Here is a 12,909-nt window from a genome sequence, read left to right as displayed (position 1 = left end):
GCTCCTATTCACTGAACTGTTGAGACCCACATGCATATTGCAATCTCCAACTGAAACAGGCAGGTTCCCCCATCACTTCAGCTACCCAAAGCCACTAGGACACTAATATGGTTAAATGCAAGATATTCATAATTGGTTACGTAACGGTAATGGTCACAACCGTTATGCGTTACGGGATCGAAACAGCCGTAACGCTCCTACAACGGTTTTTTCAAAAAACAAAAAGGACTATCATAACAGTAACAGTGGAGGCCATCACGGCCACCGTTACCATTTTGGAACACCTTGGTTAAATGCCTGGGTGTTTTGAAGTGGCAGGAAATGAAGGTGCTGCCTATTACTGCCATTTGTGTTGCACGATGCTCGCCTGGTTATCCGGACTGCCCAACTGATAGAACATTATCAGTTTTTACTTTACCAGCTGAGGGCCATTCTCAGTAGAGCATGCCAATCAGAGTCTGCGTGGTTGTGATAACAATCATCCATCTTAAGGCGCCCTACATGTGCCACATGTGTCAATGTGTACAAGTGTTACATGTGCCACAAGGACCACATTCCATTTTACTTCGTTTTCTAGTGTGTTTGACAAACAACGAATGGAATAGCCAGTCCAAGACGACATAACCTGGCTTATCCAAGACATCATGACCCAAACAACCTTTCCAGAACACAACTTTACTTGAATCCAAATGGCTCTTTAAAGCAAAATTTTCACCAAATGGGGATGACGTTGATGATGGAAACTGTGAAAAAGTAATAAGAATTGGATTTTCAATCTTGACGTTTGATCCAAAAAAACATAGAGGACAAGGCATTTGAGGTTCTATGACTCACCGAAATTGCATTCGACAAAGGCTTTCACCACATCCATTACTGTCATTGCAAAATCCCTGATTAGTTTGCATTCTTTAATCATGATAAGCCGAACTTCAAAAATGACAATGTACAAGAAAAAAGAATACTGCCTAATCTTTGCCATCTCACTGCAATTCTTCCTTCACTTGAATACTCGACCCTTTCTTGACAGCCTTTTCCTCAATGTTTACATCATCACCAACAACATCCATCCAATTCGAGTCATCAATTCCAAACGCTTGCTCTTGTGCCTCTAAAACCCAGTCGTCCATTGCATCAATCCCTTCTAGAACAAAATTATCTTTCTTATTTGAAACCAACGGAGGATGGCGAAGTCGGAGATTGTAATGAACAAATTCTAGATCAACCAACCTGCGTTGCTCTATACCATTTCTTCCCTTTTTGTGCAACTGCTCTGTTAAACTCCTCTTCAGATCACATTTCAAGGCCCTACTACCCGTCTGGCTTAGAATTCGAATGGCTAACCTTTGTAATTCAGGGCAGTGCCCTCCGTGGAGTGACCACCATGTATCTGCAGTTGCAATTCAAGAAAAATATCATAAGAAACCATGTGAAGAGACATGAAACAATGGAACCACACACCACATCATGAACTATGTAAATTAGACGGGAAGACGTAGTCTGACTTGAAACCTAGGCTGGAAGCTGTAGATGTGGTTATCCTCAAAAAACCGACAGGCCAACATGTGCACATGATTACATGATATTGAAACATATATTGTTACAGGAAGAGGGGCACCAGTCCTATGGTGTCAACACCATGGTGTTTAGCAGAAGTGAGGTCCACTTGTTGTGTGTATGACATCCAACCTGATGGACAGGTTCATCCACACATTTCATGCGGTAGGGCCCCTAAAATTCAGGCCAATAGAATCATCATGGGGCCAAACTATAAAGAACTGACAAACAAATGAAAGCTACAATTTAGTGTGGGGGTCACTGAGTTGGGTGTGTGGCATCCAACCCACACATTAGGTGCACCCCAGCATGATGATGGGAGGTCCCAAAATTCAAGCCAAATCCAATCATCAGGTGGGCACCACCACTTGAATTTGGTGGTTTTCAGGATTTTTTTCATTCTTCCCCGTGGTGTGGCCCACCTTATGTGGATCAGTCTGATCATTAGGGTGTTAGACTTTCATGGTGGAGCACACCTGATGCATGGTTTGGATCCCATGCACAAACTTTGGTCAGTCACCACAAACCACTTGACAGCATGTGGTGTTGACATCATAGGATCATTTTCCAATATCTACATATAAGTAAATGAGATGAAAAAATGCCAAAAAAATTGCTTAAAAAGTAGTGAGGTTAAACTTATGGCTCATAACAAACTTTATAATAGATCAAGGACGAGAGAAGGTGAGAAAACTGTTTTCAAACTTGCAAAAACGAGTGAGGGGAAGAGTAGAGACCTAGATCATGTTAGATGCATTAAGAGCGATGACCAAAGGGTACTAGTCAACGCCAATGAGAACAATGAAAGGTGGAGAAGCTATTTTTAAAACTAGTTAAACGACAATCACTCTGAGAGCATAATGATAGAAAGAACCATAAATTCAAATGACATCTGAGCCCATATGTACCTTCGTAGGGTTAGGATATTTGAAGTGAAAGAAGCTTTGAGAAAGATGAAAATATGAAAGGCCCTTAGACCAGATGATATACCAATAGAATTTTTGGAAGTATATGGTAGATACTGGGTTATTTTGGTTGACAAGGTTATTCAACAAGATTGTAAGATCAAAGAAAATGACAGACAAAAAGTGGAAATGTACCATGGCACATATTTATAACGAATAAATAAGACGAGTTGCAATAATATTATGGAATTGAACTCATGAGCCATACTATGAAACTTAAGGACAAAGTGATTGAGAAAAGACTAAGGCGTGAGACAAATGTATCAAAAAATCAGTAAAGTTTCATGGAAGGGAGGTCTAGTCCTAAAGCAGTTTTCCTACTTAATTGATGGAGAAATATAGGGAGGGGAGAAAGGATCTCTACATGGTCTTTATTGAAAGGATCTCCACATGGTCTTTATTAACTTAGAGAAAGCTTACAATAGGGTCCTTAGAAAGTTAATCTAGTGGGTGTTGGGAAAGTAAGGAGTTTCAAGAGGATATATTGACATCATTAAGGTTTTGTATGAGAGAGCAATAACAAATGAAATGACCACTTGTGGAAAGACGAGCGAGTTCCCAATTATTGCAGGCTTGCACGAGGGGTCGGCATTGAGTCCATACCATTTCGCATTGGTTATGGAGGAGTTAATGAGGCATTTGCAAGTAAAGATCCCATGGTGTATGTTCTTTGCAGATGACATAGTTTTGATTGACGAGAAGAGGAATTAGTAAAAATGTGGAGCACATGGACTGCAATTTTAGTAACAGTCGAAGAGTGAACGATGAATTAGTTAAGACAGCTGACCAAGAATTTTCCCAAAATGACCACTTTTGATATCTTGAGTAGATAATTCATGAGAATGGAGAGATTGATATGGATGTTGCCCATAGAATTCAAGCGGGGTGAAAGAAACGGAGATGAGCCTTTGGAGTTTTATGTGATCATTGTGTACCGCTCAAACTGAAAGGAAAATTTAACAGGATGGCTATACGACCAGCCATATTTATGGGCAAAATGTTGGGCAGTCAAGGAACAACATGTTCATAGGATGAGTGTAGCTGGAATGAGGATGTTGAGATGATGACTAGAAATTCAAGGATGGATAGAATACAAAATGAATGCATTTTGAGGGAATTTAGGAGTGGCACCAATAGGTAATAAGACGAGGGAAAGTAGACTTAGATGGTTTGGTCATGTGCAACGGAGACCAAGAAATGTGCTAGTTAGGAGTAAGAAAAGACGTGATGACCTATGGCCCAACTAAGTTATGGCCCTTGATAGAGTAGAATGGTGGAAAAAGGATTCATCTAGCCGACACCGACTAGTTGGGATAAGGCTTATGATGACGATGATGAAGTATATGAATTGTATCAAGACCATCTGGCAAGGAAATATACTTTATGGACATGCATTAAAGCTATTCAATTAGTACACAACTACCACCTGCGAAAGGAAAAAAGGACGAATAAAGCTTTATTTGACTAAGATGTATCAGTGACCGTTTGATCCATCAATTAAAAAGATGGAATGTCCTTATTAATACATCCGTATGAATGAGAGTTTCCAAGTTCAGAACAAAAAAAGACATTACCTGGAGTAGTCTTTCTTCTATTGTTGATTGCAGTCTCCTTAGAAAAATCACCCATTGCTGCTCGATAAACTTCAAGTTGTAGAACTATAAGATCATGGACGTGCTGATCCTTGACCATACGCACAATGCAGCACAAAAGTCCACTAGCAACCTCAGCATCAGCACAAAACTCGCTTGAATAAAAGAGACTCGGGTTCAAAAAGTAACCTGCCGAATGGAGAGGGCTATGGAGATGGTTGTCCCATATCGCATCTATAATCTTCCAGAATGGAAGGTACTTACCTTTCTTATCTTTGAAGTTCTTTCTTATCCTCTCCTTTGCCTGATCCATTGTCTCATATATGTATCCCACCAAAGGCTTTTCAGCTCGATCGATCAGACGCAAAACACAAAGGAGCGGAACGGTTGCATTCAAAGCTTCCTCGGCTCCAGTCCAAAAGGACAGATCTTGAATTAACTCAGCTATCCTCCTTCCTTCAGTTCTAGAAGCCCAAATTGAGGTATTCCATGTAGACGAGCTGAACATGTTCTTCAAGCTCTCTTTTTCAGCTACGATGCTTTCCAATGTAAGAAATGGCATTGCGGAGTTTGTTTTGGAGCGTTGAACTATATCTCTTCCACAAGTGTGCTTCTTCATCAATTTCAGAACCGACGAACGGCTGTAAATGAACCTTGTGATGGTCTTTGCCTTATTCAGCACTTTCATCACATGACCCATCATCCCAATCTCCTCCAACATGAGACCTAGGCAGTGGACCGCACATACGGTCCAAAATATAGTCCTGTGCTTCTCCATTATCCTTTTGCCCACAGCTACCATACAGCAAGATGCATTATACGTGATGACCTGGACTACATTTTCAACCCCAACCTCTTCAATAACTCCATTGAACAGCGAGAACAATGCCTCAACATCTCCTATCGAATCTGAAGCATCGACGGATCTGAGAAATACAACACCTTTCGGGCAATCTGCTAGAAAATTAATCAGGCTTCTTCCCTTCTCATCAGTCCAACCATCTAACAAGATGCTGCACCCGGTTCTTTCCCATGAACGCTTGACCGCTTTCACATGCTCTCGTGTCTCTTCCACTTCCTCCTGCAGAATCCAACCTCTCAGCTCATGATAACTCGGAACTTCAGACATACCTCCACAACCAGCAGCCGCGTCAAGCATCTGCTGCAAATATGGAGACTTGGCAGCATCAAAATCAACACCCACATCATAAAAGAACCTAGCGATGCATCTGAGAGCATTCCTCGAAGAATCTTCCAACTTATTATTAATGGAATCTTTTGCTGCACCATCCTTAGGCACGGAGTATACAGCTTTCTTTCCCTTCCCTAAAGTGTCTGGCTTTGTGGACTTGCTTTCTGTGGATCCAGAACATGAGTTCCTTCTCAGTGTATCATTTGGGCAGTCTAGCTGCCCAAATTCCCTAACCAACCTCTGTTTCCTCCTCTTGAGCAGTGTATCTCTTGCTAGCACTTTCACATTGGTGGGAACTTGTTCGCAAGGTACTACATCTCCACGCACACCTCCCAAGTGGTGCATAAGACGGTTGAAACTAGTCACCACTTTGGTGCAATACTTGCATCTTATTCTATTCTTACGTTTGTCAATTGCTGTACCATGATCTTCTTGAATAAAATCGGGCATTATCTGAAATTGGAATAAGATTCAGATGACTTTACTGAATTCAATTCTTATAGCCTTGAAGGGAAAACTCAATCAAGTATCAGATACTGTAATGCGACATAGAGCATCATTGGCAGATTCATTCTGATATAACATACTAGTAAAAATTCAAAAAGGCAAAGCATACTAAAAGCCATTACCAATAGCAAAATCATCATGTGAACTCCTTGTTGTGGTTTCAAAACAATTTCTTTTTTTTTTTTTTGGTCCCACACTGGGAAAAGGGAGGTTTGTTGAGCCATACACATCCACACGTGGAAACGTGTGAGATCTGAGCTTTCCATCAGGTAAGCTACGCTGTTTAGATCTTTTGGCATAAAAGTCAAGATATTTCACACCTCAGGTGGGCCACAACATGTAAAACAAATTAATGGCTAGGAAAAATATTAACCATCAAATCACTCTGTACATTGTGGCCCACCTAGAGAGTGAAATTGTCTGCATTTAACACCTCAGGTGGGCCACAACATATAAAACAAATTAATGGCTAGGAAAAATATTAATCATCAAATCACTCTGTACGTTGTGGCCCACCTAGAGAGTGAAAATGTCTGCTTTTTTAAGAGGAAGAGAATTATTTCAAATCTTTTAGAAAGGTCACAACTCACACAAGTGTTTAATATTTCTCGTGAGCTCGCGTGTGGATGTATGCAGATCTAAAACATGTGGAAATAGCAGCCCTCTAGAGAAGGAGAGACTTTTCAGCACTCTTTTAAATACCCTTGCACAGGGCCTTAAGCCCTTTTTGGGGGGTGTTTGGATTGGCAGTATACCATCGTATAGGACAGTAAATCAAATTATTATTTTTTTGTGGAATTCCTCTCATTCAAAAAGAATTCAATTTGACATCCCTTTTCCATGGTTGACGTTTGTATACACATTTCTCAAGATGCTTACACATCTATCGGCGGCTATTCGTAGTTTGGATATGGTTGAAAGACTGTATGCGACCCACCATTGCCTCTCAGTGCACCTTGCCGAAAATTATTTGTACCCTCTTAAACATTCTTAAATGTGCCTTTGGAGAACCAAAACTGAGAATGGCCACTTCGACTTCTCTCGTTATTTGATGGAAATCCGGCGAATGATATGCCGAATCTCACCAATTTTCGATGAAACAACAAGATGGTAAAAGTCCATTCGCTTTACCACCTAAGTCAGTCTCTAACCAAACATTTCTTAAATGTAATAATTAGACTTTTACTTCCCTTTACGACAGTATACGTTCAATACAAACACCCTTAGAGACTATCGTTTGTGTGCTTGAAGGGGACCCAAGTGATTTTTTTTTTCCACGCATGCTAGACCAGTCATGTATAAATGCCTATTTGGGTGCTTTTATAGTCAGCCACATAGAACCATTGCACCATTGTGGGGTGGAATTAACTCTAAAGATGGCAGCACAGAACAAAAGCAAAGCTAGTGACTTGAATCAAAAGAGCGAAAAGAAACTAAAAGAATACCTAAGTGAGATTCAATTGAATGGAATCTGCAAAGAAGAAGAAGAAGGAAAAAAAAAAACATAAACAGTGGCATATAATCGTTTGCATGGAACCCTCCTTGTACTAAAATTTCCAAATCCAGGATTTTCAATCCCCGAAATTTTCATTCTATCAGTTGCATTTGGTAATCAGAATTTTCAATCTTGTAGAGTTCAGAAACTATGTTTGGCAACTTGGGTTTTCGAAAAAGGCCACTTCATAGATAGTAGGAGAGAACAGTTATAACAGTTGATGAGGATCAAAAATCTTCCAAATTTTCCATCACACCTTTTATTGAAGAATCAGAAACTAGCCTTTTTGAAGATTTTTCAACCCCGCTGGATTTTGAAATCCACCCAAAATCCAAGTGGCCAACCAAAAGAAAATCTTTGAATTTAGATTTTAAATCCACAGCCACCCAAAATCCAAGATGCCAAATGACCCCTATATTTCCATGGAATGAGTATTCTTCACTCCCTCCCAACCATTTAATTAGAGAAAGAGAGCATAACCATATCTCTGCTGTCTGTGCTGTGGACACGGATTGCTGTGAAAGCCTTTCCCAGGTAACAGGAAGTTAGGTGGGGCCCACCGTGATGTTTATGAGAAATCGACTCCATCCATCTGTTTTGCCAAATCATGATAGGACATGAACCCAAAAATGAGACAGATCCAAAACTCAATTGCGCCGCAAGACAGGAAAAAGTGGGTAGGGAAATGCCTACCATTGAAACCTCCATACAGTGCATCATGATATTTACATGCCATCCACACCGTTCATAAGGTCATTTCTGCTGTGATGAACTGAAATCACAAAAATATTAGCCTGGTTGAATGTTTCAATGATGGACATTCAATCTTCACTGTTTCCTGTAATATATTCCACTTAAGTTTTGGATCAGCCTCATTTTTTAGCACATGTCCTTAACATGATTTGGCAAAACAGATGGATGGGGTGGATTTCTCAAAAACATCACAGTGGGCCCCACCTAGCTTCCTGTCACAGGAAGGTCCTGTGAAAAGCTTTGGCAGGCAATCAGCGTCTCTGTGCTGTACTGGGTGTGGGCCATTTGCAATGATATAGATCATTCATCAGCTGATAAACCAAAAAGATCTCTTCTTTGGAAGGATCTCAGCCATTTAAAAGATCGGCCTTTTTTCCTGTTGCATGTGCAACTTCAGTTTCTTGTTTTTAACGATCCACTGCAGGAAAACAAACTGGTGGCCGGGATTGCCCAACATGGGTTTTTCCGCCGGGAGCGAATTAGGTGAGACCCCGGACTCACCCAATACGGTGCGGCCATTACCGTAGGGCCCACCTTGATGCATGTATTCTGTATCCACGCCGTCCATCCGTTTTTCCAGATCATTCTAGGGTACTAACCCAAAAATGAAGCAGATCCAATTATCAGGTGGACCATACCATAGGAAACAGTGGTGATTGAACACCCTACCATTAAAAACTTCTTAGGTCGCACCTTAATGTTTCAGTAATGTTTATTTGCCATCCGATCTGTTGATAAGGTCACATAAACCTTGATGAAGATAAAAAACAAATATCAGCTCGATCCAAAACTTCTGTGGCCCATTAATGGTCAATCACCACTGTTTCCTAGGGTATGGTCCACCTGATAATTGGGTCTACTTCATTTTTTGCATAATGCTATAAAATGATATGAAAAAACGGATAGACCGTGTGGATGCGGAATACATACATCAAGGTGGGCCCCACGAAAAGGGCCACACCGACTTGGCAATGGTGCGACGCACCAGACGGTCGGTTTGAATCACTGGAAGGTGGGCCAGCGCCCATAGTCCCGTCTAAAATGCCTCTGATTTGGGAAGAGCAATCCGCACTTCCTCTTAACAAAAGACCTTGAAATATACGAGTATAGTCCACCAGGGAACAACTACAACCAAAAAACCGTTGTTGTTGTTGTTGTGGTTGTAAGAGCAGTCACTTTTCTTCCATTTAAAATAAGGCCGCTACAATGCGGTGTTTGTAGAGTTTCTTTCAGTGATTCTTATGAAATAACAAAATTAGAGAGAGAGAGAGAGAGAGAGAGAGAGAGAGAGAGAGATTCTCTTTTTACCTCAGTTTTGAAGGTTGGAAGGAGGAAAATGAAGAATTTCAGTAGGAGGAGAAACGGAGAGAGTGTGAATCCACGCAGCAGGTGAGCAAGCATGGAATGTCAGCTTTTCCTCTAGTCAGGCTTAAATCCAAGGAAAAGCTTTGTTGGTTAAGCTTAACTTACAACAGCGATTTGTGGGCCCGATTTTGATTTTTTATGAAATCTAATCCGTCCATCATGTGAGCCCTCTTATTTTCTTGTTGATCTACGGAATTGATTTCGTTTCGAGAGTCAGGTGGGTCACAGTATATAAATTATTCCTGAAACCTCTGAAATCAATTGGTTTGGTATTCTTCAGATTTTTAAGGGTTCGATCTTTGGTGTGTTCATTCATTTTGCTGGGTCTCATATCATGAATGGATTGGATTGCGTATATATAACATTTTGGAACCTGCGCACTGTCAGAATTTTTTTATAGGTGGGCACCTATATTGAAACTGTTCCATTTGGTGTGGCCCACTTGAGTATTGGATCAGCCTAATTTTTTAATAGGGAAGATAAAATGGAGGGGCTCACATGATCGACGGATTAGATTTCATACACACGTCACGATGGGCCCCGCATATGGCATTTCAGGTTAGGCTCCGACTCCTGATGGATACTCCGGCAGGGGCGCGTATTAGGTGAGTCCGGGGTAACCGCTTTAGTGGGTGAGTCCCTGACAGGGGGGCCCACCTTGATGTACTTGTTATATATCCTATCCGTCCATCGGCTTTTACATATCATTATATAGCATGAGCTAAAAAATGAAGGAGAAAAATATCTCATGTAAACAACAACACATGAAACAATGATTATTGAACGTCCACCATTAAAAAAAATTTACAGCCCATCTTGACGTTGATTTTCCATCCAGTCTATTGCTAAGATCACATGGACATGGATGAAGGGAAAACACAAATATCAGCTTGATCCAAAGCTTTTATAGCTCATAAAAAGTTTTTAATTTTTTAATTGTAGCCCTTCAATGACCATTATTACTTGTGCTGTGATCCACTTAAGATTTGGATTTAATACCTTAACAATAGGTGGAAAATTAATGGAAAGAGTGGATATAGAACAAGTGGGCCGCGCACGGTGGCTCATCCACTTATGTGGATGCTAACCTAACACTAGCCGTGGATTGCCTAGACGGATGGTACTGTTAGGGCTCTTTAGGGCCCACCTTGATGTATATGTTTTATCCATATCATCCATCCATTTTTAAAGATAATTAAAAATAAGCCAAACTTAAAGCTTAAGTGGACCACACCGTAAAAAACAGTGAGGATTGAAAGCTTATGGTTGAAAACTTTTGGATGGCTACCGAGGTTTTGAATCAAGCTGATATTTATTTTTCCCGTGGTGTGGTCTACTTGAGCCTTTTATCTGCCTCTTTTGGAGCTTAAACCCCGCAATGATCTATTAAAATAGATGGACGGCATGGATAAAACATATACATTATGGTGGGCCCCGCAGAGCCCCAATCCGCGCCTGATGGTGGGACCCACTGTAGATGCTGAAATCAGCTTCTTAGACAAATTCTGACCTCTGATTAAGAGTCACCATTTACTATTTTCTGCTTTACCGTCCGTTATATGTCCACCAACAGCCATTTATTTCTCCAGCACAGCTTTGCCTACGGATTAGGTGTTACCCTTAACATGGAGCCCACCTCGATGATGTGTTGTATATCCATGCCGTCCATCCGTTTCTCTAGACCATTTTAAGAGTGGTCAAACACTTAAGCAGAAAAAAAAATCTCAGGTGGACCACACCACATGAAACAGTGGTTATTGAGTGCCTCACCATTAAAAATTCCAAAGGACCCATCTTAAGGTTTTGGTAATGTTTATTTACCATCCAACCCGTTGATAATGTCAATAAGAAATGGATGAAGGAAAAATAGAAATAAGGTTGATAAATAAAAAATTTGGCCCACAAAATATTTTTAATGGTCACTCACCACTTTTTTTAATGGTATGGTCTACCTGAGATTTGGATCTTCATAAGGTTTTGGATATTAGCCTAAAATGAAATTTAAAAACAGAAGGACGGTGTGGATATACAAAAAGTACATCTATGTGGGCCCCACATGGTTAGGGTAACACCCATTGAAGTGTTTCCTGGGTAACAGCTAATCCGCTCCCGTAGCTTTGGGAATATCACCCATTTACTGAGTGGGCTCCACCTTGCTGACGGTTTAAGTCCATGCATACCAAAAGTTAGAATTTCTGCGTGCATGTGCACAGAGCATCGTACTGTACGAGTTGCGTGCAACCCATCATACACGGATCCCGTGTAACCAAAGGGCTGTGGGACCCACTAATGTGTCCTTATGAAATCCACTCCGTCCATAAGTTTCTCCGTATCATTTTAATATATAAAAACTAAAAAATCAAATCCAAAACTCAATTAGGTCACACTGCAAGAAAGAGTGAGAGTTGAACGATCATTATTAAAACCTTAATGGGGTCCATTTAAGTTTTGGGTCAAGGTGATATTTTTCTTTTCCTTACATCCTGGTGGGAATCACCGTATCAACGGTTTGGATGGAATATAAAGATCATGGGGGGCTCCAGGAAAGTTCCAATGTTGGTTTTTTCATCCCAATGTTTCCTGTAGAATGGTTCACTGGAATTTTGGATCTGCCCCAATTTTCGCAGCTAAAATTACTTTAAGAAACCGATGGACGGAGAGGATTTCTCACAAACACCTCTGTGGAGCCCACAGAGTTTTGGGTTACACGGGCTGCGTGTAACAGAGGGTTACACGCAACTCCTCAAAGGTTCGCTCTTTCTGATGTGTGTTTTGGCGGTTGGCTGAGATAAAGATCCTCGGTAAAAGAACGGTACCAGATATTCCAAAGGAGCTTTCCCTCGTACTTTAGATGGATTTCAAAACAGATATGACCCGAACATGATGTTTTCTACTCATGCACTCGCAAATTGTCCATTTGGTATACATACAACTCAAATCAGACCGTCCAAATCCTAGGACCCACTTTAGATGGATTTAAAAACAGATATTGACCGAACATCATGTTTCATTTGAGGATCGATGGGCATCTCATCGAGAATAAGCGGTCCTGAGTCAACAGAAAAATGTCCACTGACATGAGATTATATAATATTTTTTTCAACTTGATTTTGTATCTTATCATCTATCTACAGTTTTCCCCACGATTTAAACGGTTCGTTTTTGTTTACATATCTGCCAACTGCACACTATCTGAGTGTCATGCGTACCAAGGATCATACTCTGCCGGACTATCAAATAATCCTTTGTTAGGTTCTATATTCTCGCTCGTGTCCGGGGCGGATTGGGTACTAACCCCACCAGGACCTAGGTATGGGAGGGGCGCGGATTAGGTACTTTCCCCGCCGGTTCGGAGATCGGGACAGGTGGAGGCTCCGTGGGCCATTGAGGGTCCACCGTAATGTTTTAATTTTATCCAAACCGTCCGTCCATTTTTCCATATCATTTTAGAGCATTTAATAAAAGATAAGATAGATACAACGCTCA

At 40.9% G+C, this 12,909-nt stretch overlaps 1 protein-coding gene across 1 annotated transcript; it reads right to left on the bottom strand.

Moving 5' to 3' along the window:
* Positions 1-739: 739 nt before the first annotated feature.
* On the bottom strand, positions 740-9,434 carry LOC131249115 (uncharacterized). The gene is made up of 3 exons (XM_058249681.1): positions 9,367-9,434; positions 4,094-5,756; positions 740-1,387 (listed from the first exon to the last, which is right to left on the bottom strand). The coding sequence occupies exons 2-3, from the start codon at positions 5,751-5,753 to the stop codon at positions 981-983; spliced, it is 2,067 nt and encodes a 688-aa protein (XP_058105664.1). The 5' UTR covers positions 5,754-5,756; positions 9,367-9,434; the 3' UTR covers positions 740-980.
* Positions 9,435-12,909: the final 3,475 nt, after the last annotated feature.

This window comes from Magnolia sinica, chromosome 6, assembly GCF_029962835.1.
Source record: "Magnolia sinica isolate HGM2019 chromosome 6, MsV1, whole genome shotgun sequence".
Lineage (NCBI taxonomy): Eukaryota > Viridiplantae > Streptophyta > Magnoliopsida > Magnoliales > Magnoliaceae > Magnolia > Magnolia sinica.
This window is presented reverse-complemented; position numbering and strand designations above follow the sequence as displayed.